The sequence below is a fragment of the Mustela lutreola genome, chromosome 4, assembly GCF_030435805.1.
Source record: "Mustela lutreola isolate mMusLut2 chromosome 4, mMusLut2.pri, whole genome shotgun sequence".
In the NCBI taxonomy this organism is placed as follows: Eukaryota; Metazoa; Chordata; class Mammalia; order Carnivora; family Mustelidae; genus Mustela; species Mustela lutreola.
In genome coordinates this window covers 194,451,720-194,474,524 of record NC_081293.1, presented here as the reverse complement: position 1 = coordinate 194,474,524, position 22,805 = coordinate 194,451,720, and the positions used below count along the sequence as shown (strand labels likewise).

The window sequence follows — 22,805 nt, the reverse complement described above, 5'->3', positions numbered from 1 at the left end:
TCCTATGTTTCCCTGTTTTGAGCAACCCTCAGCACAAGTCCTCCATCACTGTCCGAGGTGCCCTACTGAAGCAACACAGGCTCGGTTTACCAGAATTCCTGACAACTAAGAGCTGTGGGTTCAAATCCCAATTCCTAATGTAGCTAATCCTATGAAAATAGGTTGCCGCTTCTCCTGATTATGTATTTTCATCAGTAAAATGAAGTATCTGGGCCACAAAATATTTCCTGAAGTTATAATTATTCAGAAAGAAAAAAAAATTGTTGCAATTGTTAGATTACTCACCAGACACTCATATAACTCATACAACTGGCTTATTAATGATATTATCATTCAATAACAGCCCTGAGTTTAATGAAATAGTCACGTTGACTATTTTGTTAGCTACCGAGAGTTTACAAAATGTGGCTGAGATGGCTAGATATTTCTCAATGTCCTTTTTCCCTACCTTCTTTAGGAAAATAAGAATGCTTTTCAGCTGTGCACACTGCAGCCAGGATACCACATTTACCAACCTCTGAATCCAGTTTTGGTGTTGCAAGATTAAAGTAGTAAGACTGTGTGACTCCAAAAACTATAATTAAAAGGGGAAGGGAGCGCAATCTTCTTTACTCTTCCTTCCCACTGGAATGCAGGACGGAATGGGCACAGCCATCTGGGGAGTGATGTGCGATGGGACTGGAGCGCAGCAAGATAAAAGGAGACTGGGGTCTTAATGACCATGACGCTGCCATTTGAGCTGAGGGCTCCCCGCCTACAACTACCTTATATATGGCGGAGAATAAAGGAGCATCTGTTACATGCGGTCTAATTAATCATAACTGATACATATGGTCATTTCTATTCCTTCCTATCGCCTCCTCATATAATAATGCTCTGACAAATGTGCTATTACATTAATTTTCCAAAAGGGGACTATAATGTGTCCACTGTCACACAACCAGTGAGGAGCAAAAAGGGACACAAACCCAGGACTTTTGGTCCAGTCTGAGCCACGCAACTGATTCTCTACAATCCTCCCTAGTTTCTTTCTAAAATCCTAGCCGAGTTCTACAACTATCAAGGGGCACTTCCTTCCACTACCTCCCAAGCAGAAATGTATTGCAAAGGCAATGGCATAACATCCACAGGGGCTATCCTGGAAATAGCTGAAGAAAAGAGAGAAGCTAGGCCAAACATCAGTGTGCAGTTCTGCCCTTTGGCTGAGAAGAAAAATGTGTATCTGTTTACCTCTGTACCCTTCTCAGGGTACCATGCTGCTAGGAGCTTGCCTGCCCATGGCGTTTGGCACACTTTGCAGTATAATTGGGCTCCAGGAGGTGATAAGGTGAACTCTTAAGCCACCTTCCACAAAAGATGCCCACACTGAGCTAATTCAAAGGAGCAAACTTGTTTTCTACCGCCTCTTTCATGACGTACATCTCTAGGAATAGTGCTAGGTATTAACTTACCCCTATGATGTGCTGAACCCTGCTCAGACCAGCTCACGAGCACAGACAGTTCAACAGAGCCATTGTTAAATTACATAGTTTCAGATCACATTACACAAGTAGTAGCTACTAGGAACTCATCTCTATATTTTCATTAGTATGTACAATCTTGAGATTACTTATATGTCTACACATGACGGGAATACCCTATCACAGTGTGGTATAATATATTTGGTCTTTGTTCCCAGTTCCTGGGAGCCCCTAAAACCCTTGGAATGAACTGGGCTACAGGAATGTTTTCAGTTATTCATAACAAGCCTCCTTTGAGGTCTGAGTCTAGTTACTACATGGACGAGTGAGAGGGGTGTGTGTGAAAACATGGAGGGACTGACTCAACTCAAAGGACTCAGGATTCTTTATCAGTAAATCTGACTTTCTTCCCAGTGTCTCCCTCTAACAATGTCTCAGGCGCTGTCATCTACAGCTCAGGTTCTCAAAGGTGGTATGTATATTCATGGGCTTCAAAGTGTCCATGAAACTGCTGACCCTGAGTATGTGCGTGAATATTCATGAATTCCATCACAAACTCAATACAGTCTATGACCCCAAATTTTTAATTCTGTTTTTTGAAAATTGGAATTGTGTTTGCCCATTGCTAATGTTCCAGGATCCCTCATCTGTCCTATGGTACTTCAAAAGTTTATTAATGGAAGGTAAATAATTCATCTTTAAGTTCTCTCATACAGTGGGAGATAAGCCACCTAAGCCAAGAAATGTACTAATTTAGAAAAAAAAATAAAACTTCTAGGATTTTCATATTCTTTCCCTTGCAACAATCATTATGCTTTAAGGAGATTTTTTTGGAGATTTATTTTCTGATAAGCTTAAATTTATTTTAATGTTAAGATCTCAATATCAGGGTTTATATAGCATAATCTATTTAAAATTCCTATTTAGGAATATATATAATATATTCACCTCACAGAAAATTTAGAAATTATTTAAGTATATAAAGAAAATAAACACAATTGTAAATCCTAACTTTTTCAATTACCTTATCGTGAGCCTATTTCACATTTTTAAAAATTCATGTAAGATACTGATTAACACACATACGTGTGTATGTATACAAATAACTTCAAAACTGAGGCCAAGGCACACTGAGTTTGCACAGGAAATTCATAGGGTCACAGCCACTATACACTTTCTATTTTTAAAGGATACGCAAAATATTTGATACGTTCTGGGCATTATGGGAAACACTAGTCTGAGCCAGTTCACCATTCCAACAACCTGCTACACTGCTTTTAATAATTTCCTGTCCTAGTGAAGGTGGGTTTTTTTTTTAATCATTTCTCTCATAAAAACATGTCAATAAAAGTAAAAGTGGAACAGAAGATGAAGATGGCAGTCAAATCGGATTCCAAAATCTGAGGAGTTGTACCGTCAGGGACACTCAACCCATCAGCAAGTAATCACTGTTATTTTAAGAACTAAATAAAATATATTTTTCGTTTATTTTATCTGTATTTTTTAATAGTTACCAAGAGGTTAAGACAAACATTTATTAAGGTGTCTGACTTTAACTATTACAGAATGGTCTAGAACAGCTGTGGAAAAATTAGTAACACCTTGAGGGTTCCATGAAGTAAGAAAGTTTAGAAACCCCTCGCTAACTAGTATTTCATCCTATTTATTTTCCTGCTATGCTCTTTTTGTTCATTTAGTGTTATCCCTTTTCTCTAGGAATATATAACACTGTGATGAACATCTTGAAGAACTCTTATCTCTATATTTGATTAACATTTTTGGTGGGTATTTTAAGTTTGAACTGCTCTCTAAATAATTTATTAAAAAACCTGAAATGCCTATCTGTTTAATACAGGAATATACAGTTTTTAGGGGACCAATATGATTACTTTTTGACCTTTGATCATTTGGAGGATAAAATATGTCCTTTTATTTATGGACAACCTCTTAAAATATTCTACATTTTACTTTATTTCTTCTATGATAACTATATCTGAGAAAATAGAACCCAACAAAAGAACTATCTATAGTCATGAAGTCATAAATAACAATATAAATCAGAACTCAGGATTTCTTAAGTCAATATTTTGTAACAAATATTGGGCAATGCTGTATTTATAATATATTATCTATTCTCAAGAATAATAGATGATTTATACCATCATCAACTACCAATGGAAAGATTACAACTTATATTTGTTCTGGACTTAATAAACTGCCCTGCTGACATGATAAATGGTCTGCTCCCTTTAAATGATTACTTCGGTACCAAGATTTTTAAAATATTTCAAAGACTCATAATTACAAACTTAGAAATGAATAAAATGACAGTGTTAATAGATTAGGCCCTCAAGTTGAAGGACAATTTTTCTTTGGAGAATAAAACAAATGGGGCAGGCAGGCATGTGACTGACAAGGACACAAAGACCCAGCAGGAGACCGAGGCAGCCACTCAAGACGGAGGACAAGGCGCGTCCCGCAGCTCACCTCGTAGTCCAGGTCCAGGTAGTCGAACTCTCCGTTGGTGCGGAAGTGCTGCACGCCCCTGTCCAGGGTGAGGTTGATGCTCCGGCCCTGGCGCTCAATGACCACCGAGTGCCAGTGGTGATCATCCAGAAGACTCCCGGTCGTCACGGACGTGTGGCCGTAGATGGGGCCGAGCTGGTTGCTTCCTGAGCCATGGAAGGAACAGAAACGAGGCAGTGACACCACAGCGACTCTGCGCAGCGGCCAGCTTCCATCAGGGCCATGGGCTGGCGCGCCACTCAAGTCCTGTCCACTGACGCGAGCGTGGGGGAACCAGCATGGAACTCTACCTAACAATAGTTTCATATTCAAAATACATAAAAGCTATTCAAGATGGAAAACATCTCCTTTAAAAAAATAGAAAAAAAGAGAATGAGGGTTCTTTGTTGTTGTTGTTGTTTGTTTGTTTGTTTTGTTTTGTTTTTACTGTGCCATGAATTGTGCTAAGTTTGACAGGGTCCTTACAAAGTCAGTGTCCCACAGTGCTGGAACCCAGGGCTGGATTCTCAGGCTGACTCCACGACTGGCTTGCCCTATAATCACAGGCAAGCAGGCAGCTTCGGTGAGCTTACGCTGCCTCATGCAGGAAATGGAGAAAATCAGGGTACCAGCTTTACAGGGTTGCTATGATGATTAAAGTAATGAGTACATGCAAAGAACTTAACCAACTTCTTGGCATATAGTGAACATCAGCTAAAAGTTACCTGTTAACAGGCTTTTATTGTTGCTATTATTCTTATTATTGGTCAAGAAAACACAGCGTGACACTTTCCAGGTTTCCCTGACTCCAAAAGCACTGATTTTAACTGCGATGTAATATTTAACGGCATAGAAAATTGACTCAAGTTATATTCTGAAATAAAAACTTGCAAAAATATGTATGAAGCATTAATCTAGCTTTGGAAATAGATTTCCATGGCAACAAGACTATAAATGAGAGTGAAAGGTTGTGAGAATCCAAAATGTTTACTCAGGTCATCTCTGGAAACTGTTTACATGTTTTATACTTATCTTCTATTTTGTCTAATCAAGTCTTGCTTTTCATGGTCAAGTACAATTAAGTGCTATAAAAATACAACATGGTTTCAGAATAAATAGTATCACAGAAACAGGAGAAAACACACAATTAAGGCACTGAATTATTTCCTATTGTCCCCCCCCCCTCCCATTTAGGATACTACTGCTGCCTATACCTGACATTTTCTATGTCTTTTCTCGATCAGATTTTCTTTCCTTCTGGTGGTGAAACCAAATGTGCTTGTGACTGGGACTGTGATTATGACTGTCTTTTCATGTGGCAGTGGGGCAGAGAGGGACAGAGAAAAGTAGGAATAAGTCTAAATGAAAGTATACACTCTATTTTACTACTTTAAATTACTTTAAATGACTAGAACACAGAGTAGCAGCTAGATGTGCCTGATATTGAGGTAATGGCATTTTAAAAGGCACAGTGGACATATGAGTGAGTGCATTTCCACGACTGTCATAAATTCCAATCAGTCAATAAAACTCTGTAAGTCAACTGCTTTCCAGTGAAACGGTAATGACCTTTCTCGGAGGTCAGAGGCTCAGGCACTAGTTTCAGAACAATAATGTCATACCTATAGAAAGCACGGTGGCTTTTAAAATGTTCCTCTGTGTGTTTCACTTTTAAAAAAAAGGAGAAAGGTTTGAGAGAAAGTAAACATCCTTAGATATGTTTCAATTGCTCCCAGTGTGTATGCATATTTTTTGTATGCATATTTTTAAAAAGTACTTACATTTTGTTTTCTGATATCTACCCCCCAAGCCTCCTATTTCTCCTTATCATCTAATAAGAATCCTTCAAAAATGATTTAGGACTATTTTTTCCCCAGGCAATACATGAATACCTATACTCATTGTAAGTAGAGAATTGTATGAAGAATTAATATAGGTACAACATTCATCACTCATTTCCACTAGTAAACATAGTGTGGTCTATTTCTTTCCAATTTTTTTCCTATAAATATATTTAATTATATACATATACAGTTATGTGTGTATATATAATCAATATAAAATAATGAGATATTATTTATAATATTTTATACTACAGTTTTAATTTAATGTTTTATGGTATTTTTGATAGAATTAAAATTTTTCACAGACATTTTAATTAGCAATAATTGCGCCTCGGATAAACCTCATTGGCTACGATACTGCCACTGCGCAAAGCTTCACACACATTTTAAATGCATTATCAACATATTTCTATATGCTTAGCTTTTTTTTTTTTTTTTCAATTTTTGACACTGTGATCAATATTGCCAAGTATATCCTTGGACTTAAACCCTATAGCCATTTTTCATTATTTCCTTATGATTACTGGGCTAAAATATACGGGCAATTTTTAGATATCTGAAGACACTGTCAAATTGTTTTCCTGAAAATATTTTCTGATGTAAAGAGCAGTACAAAGAATCTTGTCACATACTCAATATTTATATGATTTTTAAATTGATTTACTTAACAAAAATTAGTCATTATTTTATTGTCCATTAATTTCATAGATAGTGCAGTTGAGCATCTGTTGTTCACAGAATACTAACAATTTTTCTTCTATGAATTACCTTTTATGTCCTATGCTTACATTCTTAGGGAGTGGTATAAATTTCTACTCATGAATGACATTAAATTTCCATATTTAACATTTGCGTTTTTCAAGTTTCACATTCATTATGATCTTAATGTAAAGAATCCAATATTTTTGTGTAATTAAGTGATCCAGCTTTCTGTGCGATTTTCTTCATTTTTTTCTTATAGAAGCTATAATTTCTATCAGATTTGAAATGGGTACAGTTTTATAATAAGGGTAAATATTTACAGATACTGTATCAAGTATTATCAACAACAACAACAACAACAAACCTAATGGAAACTGCACTTTTGAGTATAATATCAATTTTCAAAGTAATAAAATCTAATACATAGAACACAAGCCATATTCGGGAATGTCTGGACCACTCAGACTGATTAGTGAGTCAAAAAGGCAGGATCTGTGCTCGCTTCGGCAGCTCATATACTAAAAAGGCAGGATCTGGTTTTGCGTTCTTTTTTTTAGTTTTAAGATTTTGGTTATTTATTTGACGTAGAAAGACAGTGAGAGAGGGAACTCAAACTGGGGGAGTGGGGGAGGGAGAAGCAAGTTTCCTGCAAAAAAGCTGGATGCAGGGCTTGATACCAGGACCCTGGGATCATGACCTGAGCCAAAGGCAGAAGCCACCGAGACACCCCTGTTTTTGTATTCTTACTTTCAGTTTTGTGGCTTTCTACTGGGATGAATTTAACATGTGAACTTTACCTATTAATATATTTTAGACATAGTATTTTTGTAGAATTCTATTATTTACAACATAAAAATTTATGGAAAGTGTGATGCCCTCCAAAAACTTCTTGCATAAATCCTGACATTTTTAGCCAAGCAAGAGACTTAAAGACACTTAAAAACAAAACAAAACAAAAACTTCCAAAACAAAATGGGCACTCATTCAAGTTTAACTCATTCTCCAGCCAATACTTTATTTCTCTGATTCCTGATTCTCTGATTTCTAGTTAGATTTTGTTTGAAAATTCAGTTCCACATTTCTCATCTTTTCTTAACCTAAGTCAATAAAACCACTGTCCTTTCTATTACACTAAGAGAAAAATCAACAGGAACCTCTACAGGGCCCAAGCCAATATTTACCTGTCTGTCTCCATCTTAGGTGAATTCAACACAACAGCCACCTCTTTTCTTCCCTGGTCTCTGATACCACATGTTCTAATTTCGTCCTGCTCACTCCCCTCGGTCTCCAGGTAACACCTCCTCTCAATCTCATTCATACACGCAACTCCCTAATAGAAATCTCAACACTGATGTCTAATAAGCAACTAAAATGCACCATGTCCATTTCAGACCTCCTCTATTAGAGGAAACTAATAATCTTTTATTAGCAGAAGCTCTGTAGAGAAAATAGAGAGTCACGTCTACTTCTGAAAATGGCAGTTAAGTCCCTTAGGTATCCAGGAATTCGCCTTTACTTATTCTCTTTCTTTCTCAATACAAATCATGCTGAACTTGCCACTAAAATCATCTCCCAACTAGACCTGCTTCCCTGCCTCTCCACTGACAGCCACCTCTGCAAACCAGGGCCATCTCTCACTTGCCTTATACTGAAATCTGGCTTTGCTTCTCACGCAAATGCAAGCATTTTCTTTTACAGGAATCTCAACACACATTTAAAAATAAGATCATGATGCCATATAGTTTAAAGCCTACCAACAGCTTCTCTTTCTTAAATAATAATAAACCCTTTACCATGCTGTACAGGATCTTACAGGACTGGAACAATCCCCAACTTACAGATCTTGTTTTCTTTCCCACCGACTCACTTCATCTACCCACAGCAGCCTCTTCCTAACTCCCTGAGTACGCCAGATCTTTGTCTGTAGTGACTGCTCCCTTGCTCTTCTCAATATTCTCATGGCCAGTTCAAGTCATAACTGAGATCTCAGCTCGTGTGTCTTCTCGGGGAGAATGTTCCTCAATGCATATTCTAATGCGGACCTTTCTTGTCTCTGCAGTATCCTTTATCATTTTAGCTTATTTACTTGATTTCAAACTACCCATCCTTATTTGAAGTCATTGCTTTTAAGTTGTTTAAAAATAATAATGGATAATATAATGTCTGACCTCCTCCATGGGTCATAAACTTCATGAACTCAAGGACCTTCTCTATTTGTTCACCACTGTCTCAGATATTAGTATAGTACCTTGCTTAGGATGAATACATAACAATTATTTTTTAATGAATAAGTCTATATGGATCAAAATGCATTAAACCACTATGGGTTAAAGATGAATTTGTAAGATAACAAGAACTGTTTTTTTATCATTTTACACTTTAAGGATTAAGCAACATTAGCATTTTACTAATGAGAAGATTAATAAATAATGCCAAACGTCAGAACATACCTAGGTTTAAGCTGAAGACCAGCTTGGCTTTTTTCAGTTCCAGGGTAATGTAATCCCCTTGCTGTCCTTCCCCATGCAAGATCACCCCTTCACTTTCAGAGGTTTTAAATTTCAAAGCAATGACATCTTTCAGGGTCTTCATCTTCTTGTTTCTGAATCTATATGGCAATACAACGTGGCCATCAAAGTTGATAACATCGGCCCCTAAAAGAAGAAACGAATAACATTTTATTTTAGTTCTTATATGTCAGCACTCAGTGTGAAATATACCCACTTCCAATGGGTGTCTGCACAGGATAAATGATAAAGAAGTAGTTTTTCCTGAAAAATCTGGAGTCCTGTGTTCTTGTTCTTGTTCTGGTTCTTCTTTTGATTTAACTGTGTGTTCTGAAATAAATTTTATGGAAATAGTCATAAAAAATGATCAAAGAAAACTTCATTAGTATCAAATCTTACTTTAATTATAATACCAACAACATAAATTCCATTAACTACTTATATGCTTCAAATTTTAACTTGGCAGTCTAGAGTTTACTTGAAAGAAGTAAAACTTTTAATCCTTGATAATCGACAAGATTTTAATATTTTCCTTCTTAAATGGGGCTAATTACTCATGATTTCTAAATATACATTTTGCTCACAAATCTTTTTTTTTTTTTGACAAAAACACGAAGGATCCCGGAATGCCGGGTTTGATGGTATACTCACTTTTCTAATGGTTTTAATATTCTACTCCAATTTCAATAAACACTATGGAAGTACATTATGGCTAAGTGAACTACAAGAACCTTCTTGCTATTTCCTCTTGGACCTCATATCTGACTCAAATTTCTTATTAGCCTCTTGTCTTTGGAAAGGCTGCCCATGATTTTGACTACACTGAACAAGGACATCCCTACCCATATACATTAGTAGAACAAATACACTGTGACTAGAGTAACTCTAATTTGATTTTAGATAATTTTATTGAAGACAGGAAATTATATAAACTTTTTAAAAATATTAACAATATTGTCACCACTCTCAAAAACAGGTGATGGTGGGGAGGGGATTGCTGGATTAGTTTCATAACTGCTACTTATTCCCACCAGAAATGGAAAATAACACAAATCTTACTTAGGCACTACTGTTTAGTAAGTTCCAAATCCATGGAATGACTCAAAAATGAACTGTAATTATTCAGAGCTCATTTTGAGTACAAATGGAAACCTAGTTATCATAATTAGACCTTTGTCATTAAAAATATTTTTAAATATCTGTTTCTTTTAGTTTTTAATTTTAAATAATTGAAAACCTCGTCAAACTGGATAGCTCTAATTACTTTAGAATTCTAAGCCTGAATGAAGCTTGCCTCTCTCGGTTTGGAGCAAGGTCTTGCTGAAGAATTTCACAGTGACACTGGAAAAAAAAATTACAGTAAGTTTAAAGCCTGCTGGAGAAATATTTTCTCGTCTCAGGTCCTAGTTCTCTGGACCCTGTTTACTTCCATTGCCATAGGGAATACTATGGTCCCCAGCACCCAGGTCATAAGGGCATGGCACCTCCGGGAGCCTCATGGACATGCAGAGCTCCCACAGCCACATCCATTCTTTCTGTGTACTACCTGCCATTACAAGTTCTGCTCTTAGTTAATGTTTATTTAATTAAGAGAATTGTTGCATTTGAAAATGTTCAGAAAGAGAAATATAACTTTGCACTTTAAGTTTTCATTCTTATAGTCAGTTCTTTACTGTCCATAAAAAGACCTTCTTAATCAACAAAATTCTGTTCTCTAAGACTGTAAATCACAGTGGTTTATTTTACTATGGGGGGATCAACCATTAAATTTAGGCTTCTGCTAACACTGCAAAGCCAATTAGACTCTAGCTTAATCATCTACACTGTCACAGCTGAATTCCAATTGCAGTATTTTTATCATCTGTGATGAGAGGTAAGAGAGAAAAAAAATGGAATCTGATTATAACATCCCAGGTTGAATTTATAATCTAGCAGTTGGTAGAAATTACTTTTTGTCTTGAAAAGCGCATAAACGAAAAGTCAGGAGGAAGGAGTAAATTCTGAACTCCAGAAAGTGATTTTGCAGTCAATTTTATGTCAGTGACAGTTGAATAATAGACACATCATTGTTTTATACACCTTCAATATATATTAATTGACATAAAATATTCCCCATTCATCTCTTAGGAAGTAAACGTTCCCTGAGCTTGGGCAGAGGAAAGAATCCATCCCGCCCGTATCTTCTCCTAAATCAAAATCTACAATCTGTTCCAGGTACAGAGTAGTACAAATGTTGGTGTTTCTCTCCCTCACTTACAGGGCAATGGAAAAAGTAAGAGAAAGGATGGATATGGTTTATTTCTTCAGAGAGTCCTAGAATATTAGCAAAAGCATAAAGGAATGCTATTTGTGTGAACTAAACCTCATCTTACAAATGTTAAGTGGTCAGTGGTCAAGTTGAGAAATTGATAAAATGTTCTGCAAGCCAGATCTCTTATATTATGAAATCAAAGTTGCTCTTCGATGGCTGGATTAAAGCTTGCATAATATCAGCCTGCAGATGTGAGCTCACAGATGTCTATGACATCACAAAATTCCTAGAAATAATCTGTGATATAAAATTCATATAGAAATACATACCATAAACTTTAAACAGAGTCTGGGATATTGTTAAATCTATCAGAATTTAATTCTATTTCCTACAAGAATATATTTAAATTTCATTTGACATCTAATAATATGTTGTGCTTATTCTGGGACAAGCCACCTTTTTTCCCCTATTACCCTGATTGCTTATCACTCCCTAGAATTAAGTTTTCTATGCAGTGATTAAATATGTATGGTTGAACTGTTTAAGCAATCTTAGCAACAACAATGGCTAGTCAAAGTGTGAATGCAAAATCACAGTGCTTCCACATTTTTGTTTCTAACAATAACTCAGAGAGTTGGTAATGTGCCCAGTTCATTAAAACATCAAAGGAGAGAAGGCTTTTTGCTTTTCTTTTTAATTTCAACGTTAGTCTTTATTTTCTGATTTTACAGAAGAAATTCTGGAGAGGAGGGTTCACCATCTAAAGATTTTAATATTTAAAACAATACCTTTGCTATATTTTTACTACAAATTTAATATATATTTACTATTGAAAGGAAATTAAATAAAACTGAAACAGAGAATGTATAAAGTGAACCCCAAACCCAGGAGATCACCAATATGATCAATATGGAGGGAAGTTGGTGCACAGCTTTCTAGATGTTAACACATTTGTTTATTTATCCACTTCCCTCCCTATTTCATGTATGGTATTACCCATACATTACTATATAGAGACATATGCATAGATGTGTGTGTACATGTGTATGTGGGTGTGGGGGGGTATGTATGGGCGCAACAGAAACACAAAAACAAAAATGTCATTTTCTTGGTTATGGCTCAAAATGTTCACTGATAAGAAGCTTGAGTTTTGGGTAATATAATATTTATAAATATTAGTTGGGAAATTGTATATTTTAGCTAATTAATATGTTTTACTGACCTTCATGCACCAAGGCACTTATATAAAGTAAGAATATATATAATCTGAAATGGTAATTTATCCTACTTACTTGAAAATATGAAAAATGTAGGGGCGCCTGGGTGGCTCAGTCGGTTAAGCATCTGACTCTTGGTTTTGGCTTGGGTCATGATCTCAGGGTCCTGAGATTTAGCCCCGCCTGGGGCTCCATGCTTGGCCTGAACTGGCATGAGATTCTCTCCCCCTTTCTCTCTCCCTCCCACTCTGCTCTGGAAGTAAAGTTTAAAAATACATGAAAAGTGGGATTTTCTTAGTTTTGCAAATGTTGCATAAATGCCAACCTATTTTTTCTAAGTCAGAGGCCAGTATTTTTAATATATTGACCATTCTTTACAAAACAGCATGCCTGCCATCTTTACTCTCTTTCCATTCACTTCTATTCTTGACAGCATTTTCCCTACCTAATACATTCATGTGCTCATACATTTACAGCAAGATATATGCTCTCCTCCTTTGAAAATGTGTGCATCAGAGACTTTCTGTTCCTCCACCCCGATGCCCAGTACCTAGTGCCTCAGAAACGGCTGATACTCACTCAGTATATGTTGTTCGATCATTATATGTCGTCATTCCTATTTCAATAAATTGGATTACAATATTATAGGCACTATTGTTTTATACTTTTTCATTAGAAATAAGAATCACTAGATTGCAAGAAATTTCAGGAATCATTCTGATCCTTCTTGGTGCTATAATTAATTATATATCCAAGGTTTCAACTGTTAGAGAAAAAGAATGGCAATATTGGGCTACTTTTTGTGGTTGGGGGGTGGAATTCACTCCCTTATTATTAATTGACTCAGTATTATTCAACCAATAGACATAAACTCTGGAGGAACATGATGTATCTCATCTCATCTGCGTACTGCTTTGATCTGATTAATTTCTTTCTTCTAACTCTCTGCCTTTTCTTTCAATGTATCTGTGGTTTAAACCTAAATAAATAGTTAAAATAGATCCCGGAATGTCAATAACAGCTAATTTAGAGTAATAGCAGCAAATGAGCCTTGTCCAAATCCTTCAAAAAAATTATCTAGATATACACTGTGAAAAGTCACTTCTATTCTGGGAAAATATAAAACTAAAACAAAGATCTTCAAGGCTCCTTCATGAAGGGCAGCATCTCACAGTCTGTGCATTATTTCTCTTTAAAATGTGCTGCTTCGCCCTGAGATACTTGGGTATTCCACTCATGGTGGAATGACAAAATATCATCATGGCGTCTGGTGTTATTTTTCCAACAAACCGGATTCCAGTATCTAACTTCCTAGAAAATCCACATGGAGCGTCCACATGAAAATCTAACTCTTTGTGTCCAACATGTAATTCCCCTGCTCTCGTATCGACTATCCACTCAGGACAGAGATCTGAGGCTTTCTGAAGCATCTCCCTGCCTCACATGCCCACATCCACTCAGTTCCAAGCCCTGTAAAATAGAGCACGTCTACAGTTTCCAAACAGATGGCTTACTTTATATGCACGACCACCAGGCTACCATCACCTCACACAGTATCTACTAACACCACTCGTGGACAATTCCCATCCTCCAGCATAATTTAAATTAAATCTATCCTCCACAAAGATGCTAAAAATATCTCTCTGAAATAAACTCTGTCGCCCAAAAACTCTTCAGCATAGTCTGCAAAACCCTGCCTTCTTCCACAGCTCCCATTTTACTGCCATTTTTCTCTTTATGTGCTAACTGTGGTAAACTGACTGGATCCCTTGCTCACAATCTAGTACCTTCCCTCGTGCTGTGCTCTCTTCTTTCAACAAACAGCTGTGTGTGTGTGTGTGTGTGTGCGCGCGCGCGCGCACGCGCGTGTGTTTGTGTGTGTGTGTGTGTGCATCCACACGTGTGTGTCTGTGGGTGCGTGTGTGCATAATCTAGTTTAAGTTTAGGTATCCTCCAAGTTTCAGATAATTCTCCCTTACTAGAAAAGCTTTCTTTGTATGAAATAGCCCTTGCCGACCATCCCAATGGCACCCTTGCACACTTTTATCCTATCACTTCTCATCTTATGTTAAAATGATCTCTTGATGGGTCTCATTTCCTCTGTGGATTTTACACTTTCCTAAGGTACAGATTTTGGATTGTTCTACGTTGTATTTCTGGCACAATAAATACTTCTGAAACTGATCTAAATGTAATTGGTGTTTGAGACAAGGTAAAAAGAGAACTCCACATTTTTATTTTCCTTCCAAACCGTACCTGGTACAATGCAGTTTACTCTCTAAGAGTACAGACTCATGAATGATTTAGTGGCATGTATTTATATAAATATTACAACTGTGGGCCTCTTATGTGAATAAATAGCTTAAAACACCAAATCCTTTTATTATACTCACAGTCGAGTTCTTTCTTTATAAGTCAGAGACTAAAACATCTAACTCTACTACAAATTTAAATGTAAAATGTATGTATATTTTTCTAACTGAATAAATTGAAAATGCTTTCTTTTTAACAAATTTAATACTGCTTGAGATATATATATTGATATTTCATAATATTTTATAAAGAAGCAAGATGGACTTGCTCTCTGTATTTTTTATTATTGGATTATTTCATGAGAAACTATAATGTGTGATGAGTCATGATTCACTAATCACAAGGTGGGCCCACATGAATAAGACTCCAGGAAATATCAGTAATTTTCTTAAATTATATTATTCAACATCAAAAGACAAAAAAAACAAAAAAACACCAAAACTGAGGCTCTCCCTGCTTCACCCAAAATGGTCATTCTCACTCATAACCCCACAAACATACCACATAGGACATCAGAAAATCAGACTGATATAATTTTGAGCTGTGTTATAACTCTAATATATCTGATAATGCAGAGATAATAAGCGATTTCTAAAAATTAGCATAAAATCTATTTGTAGGAAATCCATGTGGAAGCTATTTTTATTTTTTGTAAATCGAAAAGTCAAACAAATTAGACTTGCCTACTCTGTGATAATATTGCTGTTTACTGATAATATTGCTGTTTACTGTTTACAGTTTTTGACCATACACAATCTATTTTTCTGCTCAGGAGAACACTACCTAGAATAATAAATTCTTAGTAAATATTCCACAGATGAAAAAAGGAACCAGACATCAATAAACCCCCCAACTGTATTTTATAACTCTTAACATTTATTCCAGATATTTTGTCATTATTCATTTACACTTACTTCTGTTTCTAGTTCCATTTAAAACACTGTTGTCAGTGTTGGGGCCAAATTTCACTACTACATAAGCTAAAGGAGAGCAATTTGATTTAGGGACCTGTTCTGAGGCACTGCTTTCATGGTAATTCATTTAACACTGAGGAAAAGATAAATTATCCTTGACCATTTCTTGAAGCTGCCATAGCATGCTTCCACTTTCCCTCTGTATTAAGTGTGTCTGCCATTGCTTGTCTCCAGGCTTTCACATCTAGGGCTTTGCCCCTTCCAGAGTCAGCCAGTTCCTAAAAGCGCACTCTTCAAATACAAATCAACCACAGAGCCCAGGACCCAGCCCGGCAATCTCCTCCATCAGGCGCTCACTCTCAAGGCCACTATCCACCCGTCCGAATCACCTCAGGGTTAAGTAACAGACAACCTGGGACAGTCCTGGTGCCCCAGAGCCTGCCGCCCTGCCTCACCTATTCCTTCCGGCAGAAGCCACAGGAAGGCCCTTGCCTCCTGACTGACCTGGTGCTTACGCTTGTTTCCCCCACTCCCTGCCTATATGGCATTCCTCTTAGGAACTGTAATAAACTCTCTTTTTAAGGGCAGTTGCTTCCTGATATGTCAGCCCTAGAATATCTTAAATTTTAGATCCATATATTGTATTTTAAAACACACCCACTGGCCTTCCTGTACTTCAGATACACTATATTCTAAAACATGCTCGGCAGAAAATTCCCTTACTGTATCTTTAAAGAGAGAGAGAGAGTAAGGAAAAATCAAACTTTTGGCTGAGCAAGAAAAAAAAAATTAGAAATGTTGGCTAGATATGCAAATGTACCTTGACATACATTTAGAAACCATTATCAAATGTCTGCTATCAACTAGCATCTTCTGAAATAAGGTCTACACCCATAGCATTGTGCCAGGAATGTGGGACCACTGAAGTAAAGGGATGAAGTTTTAAGAAAAGCTAATAGGTAAACTCTCCAGGCAAAACAGACGTAAGACGGAATAAGGAATCCAGACAGTTGGGGGAGAGTGTATTTGACTGTTGTATAGAGCTCAGTAGTCCTGTGTGACTTTAATATATAAGGGTCACGTATCATGGGCAGGGTTAGAATTGGTACATGAAGGACCTTATGCTCCATGAAGAAGTCAGGAGTCTTTGTGAGTAACAACGGCATCTTTAGGGGAAGGTGCATGTTCAGATTGGCGTCTTGGAAAGGTATCTCCTGTGTTGATATCAGAGAGTGGGAAGGATAGAAGATAGGAAGGACCTTTCCCTGGAGAAGCTGATGGTGTCATGGTGTCGGCAAAGTTTCTACCCAGCCATCATTCAGAAGGTAACTGTCATTAACGAATGCAAAGCTTTTTGATGATGCACTGTTGCTACCCAGAATTTTCAAATGGTTAAGCTTCCTTAATGATGGAAGATTTTCAGATAAATACTTGTAGGCTGGGTTTTCTCCAATGGTATGACAAAATCCATGTGGAAGCAACAAGATTTTTAATGGAATTGAAATTACTTTAAAAACAAAAACAAAATCTCAAAAATTCCTCTTTGAAATATGAATATTTAAATTCAATTATCTGCACAATCTTAATTTTTAGAAAGAATCTGAGAGCTGTATCAATTCTTTAGCTATCCCACATTTAATACTCTCATTAAAATCCAAACCTTAAAAAAATAACATTATTCTCAAAATGTAAAATCAGTATTTTTCCAAACAGTATACACTTCCCCAACAGCCTCTACAAAGTTCCCTGGACACCTGGCAATACAGACTAAGTGACTAATAAAGGTGGTCATTTTTATTTACTTACTTTCTATACTTCCCCAAAAGGCAAATGAGTCGGTCCAAGTGATTTGCACTCCCTTGCAAGAGACAGGTCATATGCTTAGTATGTTTTGAGTTTATGCATAAGATGTAGAACGCTACAGCTTTGCTTTACTTCTGGTTTGATTTCTCATACCTTTGGGTGAATCTTTTACATCAACCATAAAATAGATTAATAGAGCCCAGAATATACACATGTTGTGACATAATGTGTTCTCTCCTCTGCACAGGAGCAGCTGGGGCCTGTCCGGGAAAACACTGAACAGTACCCTGCGGCCCGGTCACCAGCACACCTCAGTGACTGGGGCACTGGAGGGAATCTGATTCACCGTGAATTTGGGTGCCATCCATTACTTCATGACACCCGCATGCCTACTGAGTCCTTGCGAGCAAGCCGAATTAATTCACTTCTAGAAAGGAGCAATGCTCGTACCACTTGTGCAGAAAACCAGCCATGACAGTGCTGGAAAAAAAAAAAAGGAAGCACCTGAAATGAGAAGTCATAACTTCAGTGCTGAGAGGGAACAAGTAGTCCACGCCAACTGGTGTGGCTGGCTTGATATAAAAACCACTGATCTTTCACTTTTTCACTTTCGATAGAGATAGGAGTATAACAGAGAAAATATGTCCCTTATTTAATAAACAACAACAACAAGGAAATGATGCTAAATTAATGGCTTTGAAATTTGGTCTTGATGGCTGAGAAACAAGGGAGGTTTGGATACATCATGTGAGAGGTGATCTCCATCCACCCGAAGCAAACCGAAGCTATGCCACAACTCTGCTGGTATCCAAATGTTCCGTTTTCCAGAAAGGTCAGAAATCTAACACTTTAATAAAGCTCTCTGTTTCTAAATGCTGAACAGCTGATTTGAGGTCATAGTAAGCAGAAGATGCTAGCTCATGCCTCACAAATATTTTTTATTTGGCTGCACTTCTCTTTAAACTTGAATATTATCAAAATAGAAGTCTAAATGGATCATAATCACTCTGAAAATTTCATTTTCCATGATATAATTTATCTGTAAATTACTGCAGTATGTATCAACAAGGAATTTTATTGCTTAAAAGGCAAATTCTTTAGAAAACTAGTAGGCTAGTGCTAAACAAAGAGAGAGTGAATGGTTAAAAAAAAACATTTTAATGGTTATCATATGATACAAAGATATACCGCTCTACACTATCGTACTAAACATAAAAAAGAAGGGAGGGAGAAAGGGACAGAGAAACAAAAGAAGGGAGGAAAAACAGAAGAAAACAACAACAAAAACAAAAACAACAACAAAAACCCACCATTATCCTGAGCTTCATTCATTGAGATTTTGGAAAGAAAACTTTACATTTTTTCAAGTATTCCCAATTAACAAGTTCTGCTGACCCTTCATTACTGGTAGATGCTGTATGTGCATATTTCCTACTCACTAAAATTGAGGTGCATCCCCACTCATGGACATGTGAAGAGGGGCCAAAAAATTGAGTCACCTGATGCTCACATTACCAGCTCACGTCAAGTAAGACCATGCTCTAGGTTCTTGTTTCAGTTTTCATACCAAAAAACAAAACGAACAAACAAGAAACGTGTCCCTTTCACAAACTAGTGCTATGTGTTTTGCATTTTGTTGTTCTGGGGATGATTCAGCTTTCTAAATTGTCTCTCTCCCAGGATGTTTTGTGCAGTGCTTCCAGGCTGTGAGGAAGTCATGATGTGCCTTACGAAGAAAATGCATGTGTTCAATAAACTGTGCTCAGGCTTGAGATATAGTGCTGTTGACTGTGAGTTCAATGTTAATGAATCCACAAGATATAGTACAAGAGATGCCTTTAAATATAAGCACAAATAAAGCAAGATTATGTATTGATTGGTTGTAAAAATGTAGTGACCAGAGGCTCATAGGAACCCAAACTGCATTTCTCCGAGAGCAATGGTTCACTATTTCCTAATTTGGCCTTCATGGCCACTAAATGTATAAGATACAACTACTGTGGATAAGGACAACTGACTGTATTTACACTAAATTCCTTCCTTTAAATAGAAAAATAAAGAGCCATTTTAAAATACCAATTGTAAATATTTATGCCCCCAACATAGGAACAGCCAACTACATAAGCCAACTGTTAATCAAGAAAAAGACTCACACTGATATGAATATATTAATAGTAGGGGATCTTAACATGTCACTCAGTAATAGACAGGTCATCCAAGCAGAAAATCATAAAGAACCAAGAGCACTGAATGACACATTGGACCAGAGAGACCTCACAGATATGCAGAGTTGCTGCTGTCATGTCTATGAGGTCTCTTCAGTAGATGGTGCTGGGAAAACTGGACAGCTATGTAAAGAAGAATGAAACTTGATCATTCTCTTATAACACACACAAAGATAAACTCTAAATGGATACAAGACCTCAATGTGAGGCAGGAATCTATCTAAATCCTAGAGGAGAACATAAGTAGTAACGTCTTTGACATTGGCCACAGCAACTTCTTTGAAGACGCGTCCCCAAAGACAAAGGAAACAAAAGCAAAAATGAACTTTTGGGACTTCATCAAGATCAAAAGCTTCTGCACAGCAAAGGAAACAGTCAACAAAACAAAGAGGCAACCCACGGAATGGGAGAAAATATTTGCAAATGACACTAAGACAAAGGGCTGATATCTAAGATCTATAAAGAACTCCTCAAACTCAACACACACAAAGGAGATAATCATGTCAAAAAATGGGTAGAAAACATGAACAGACACTTCTCCAAAGAAGACATACAAATGGCTAACAGGCACATGAAAAAATGTTCATCATCATTAGCCATCAGGGAAATTCAAATCAAAACTACACAGAGAAACCACCGTACACGAGTTAGAATGGCCAAAATCAACAAGACAGTAAACAGCACGTGTTGGAGAAGATATGGAGAAAGGGGAACCCTCATACACTGTTGATGGGAATGCAAGTTGGTGCAGCCACTTTGGAAAACTGTGGAGATTCCTTAAGAAATTAAAAATAGAGCTACCCTATGACCCTGCAATTGCACTACTGGGTATTTACCCCAAAGATGCAGATGTAGTGAAAAGAAGGGCCATCTTTACCCTGATGTTCATGTAGGAATGGCCACAGTTGCCAAACTGTGGAAAGAGTCAAGATGTCCTTCTAAAGAAGAATGGATAAAGAAGATGTGGTCCATATATACTATGGAACATTACTCAGCCATCAGAAAGGATGAATACCCAACTTTTGTATCAACATGGATGGGACTGGAAGAAATTATGCTGAGTGAAATAAGTCAAGCAGAGTCAATTATCATATGGTTTCACTTACTTGTGGAGCATAAGGAATAACACGGAGGACATTAGGAGAAGGAAAGGAAAAGTGAAGCGGGGGAATCAGAAGGGGAGATGAAACGAGGGAACTGTGGACTCTGAGAAACAAACTGAGGGTTTTAGAGGGGAGGGGGTGGGGGGATGGGTGAGCCTGGTGGTGGGTATTAAGGAGGGCCCGTATTACATGGAGCACTGGGTGTGATGCACAATGAATTCTGGAACACTGAAAAAAATAGTTAAATTTTTAAAAATACCACATATATAAAAGTGAAAACATAATAAATATTTAAATTATCCTTGAAGAAAATGATCAGCAAACTGCAAATCTCTTCACAGATTAGTGCAGTGCTGAATGTTATGATCTGATAAATATACTCTATTTTTTTTTTCGTTCCCACTGTGTGAACATGCATTTAGCACAAGTGACTTACAGAGAACACACAAAGGTAAATCTCTCCATTTTTCACATGCTTGCTGCACCTAAACTCTGTGCTTTACATATCTAATTATTATAATTCACTAAGTACTTAACAGAACAGTAAGTCCTGTGTTAGTAGTATACTGATGTTAAAGGGGTTCGGAACAGGACACCCCAAAATATGCCACTTCGGCCAACTAATTACTTTGAGCTGAAGGCACCTGAGAAACAGGAAGATGCAGGAAGGATTCTTGGCCCCTCCACTCTTTCATCCTAAACACAGGTCATAAAATTTCCCGTGAAAAAGATGCCTCCTCTGTGCGGGAAAGAAACAGGAACATTCTTACTACCAAAGACTGGTAGCTGACACCAAAATGAATATGAGGTCTTATACAAACAAACCTACTAAATAAGCCTTATTTTCCATTAGTCCCCCCCAAAACTTCCTATTTATTGCCCCTTAAGTTTCCCTAGCTCAAGCCCCTTTGTCTTGTCACATCCCTATAATTTATTATTCTTTGTTTAAATTTTTTGGGGCCTAATGGTTTCTCTGGGTCTTTATTTTTCTTCTGAAGACTCTCATGTACACATAAAAATATTAAAGTTTGTATGTTTTTCTCCTATTAATATGCCTTATATCAGTTTCTTTATTATTATTATTTTTTAGGTCAGTTTAATTCTTAGGCCAGCCACAGGCCTCCCCTACACAGTGTAGAATCTCAGATTCCCAGAAATCACAGAATCCAAACCACAGTCCCATTAACATTTCCTATGAAATAAGGCCCAGAAATGTCTTTTTCATACAGCCATCTGAATATTGCCTGTTTTTTCTGACCTTATAGGAAACAATCTTCTTGACATTTACAGCCTAAAAATACAAATTTTACTGAGTCTATTAGAATGGGAATATTGAGGCACCTGGGTGGCTCAGTGGGTTAGGCCTCTGCCTTCGGCTCCTGTCATGTTTTCAGGATCCTGGGATCGAGCCCCGAATCGGGCTCTCTGCTTGGCAGGGAGCCTGCTCCCCCCCCCCCCCCACCGCCTGCCTCTCTGCCTACTTGTGATCTCTGTTCATCAAATAAATAAATAAAATCTTTAAAAAAAAAAAAAGAATGGGAGTATTAGTCCATCTACCCAGTAAACCCTAAATTAATTTAAGGCTATAAATAAACCTGAAGCTGACTTCTTATATTTTAAGAATTTTAGATATTCTTTTGTATAATTTATATTTCAAATTTCTCTTCCTAACATAAATCAAGGGTTTCTCTTCAAGAGATCTGGCATTTTCTTTTGAATAAAAGTTTGAGCTAGTGAAAATGTTAGAAATTTACCAATGAAATAGAAGAATTTTGTAACTGTAAGAAGGGAATCATTTTTAATTCAGAAAATAAGAGCAGACAAATGTCACCAATTCACATTAATTTTAGAAAAGTTTTTCTTGGGGGGAGGGGTGTTATTAAGAAAATAACTGAATTTGGAAACAAGACACATTTTGATACAGTGCCTACACATCCTACTTCAAACTTTCTGCGTTTGAC

The 22,805-nt window shown here is 37.0% G+C and overlaps 1 protein-coding gene and 1 non-coding gene across 2 annotated transcripts in view; both read right to left on the bottom strand.

Annotated features, from left to right (window-relative positions):
• CNTNAP2 (contactin associated protein 2) overlaps positions 1-22,805 on the bottom strand; it is a 1,947,395-nt gene that overhangs the window by 1,055,936 nt on the left and 868,654 nt on the right. Inside the window, exons 5-6 of the mRNA XM_059172148.1 lie at positions 8,962-9,165; positions 3,948-4,132 (exon numbers count right to left, since the gene is read on the bottom strand). Of these exons, the coding sequence (XP_059028131.1) occupies positions 3,948-4,132; positions 8,962-9,165 (389 nt within the window). The remainder of the gene's footprint in view (positions 1-3,947; positions 4,133-8,961; positions 9,166-22,805) is intronic.
• On the bottom strand, positions 6,045-6,184 carry LOC131830882 (U4 spliceosomal RNA). Its single transcript, XR_009353429.1, has one exon. It is a non-coding gene; the product is annotated as a U4 spliceosomal RNA (small nuclear RNA).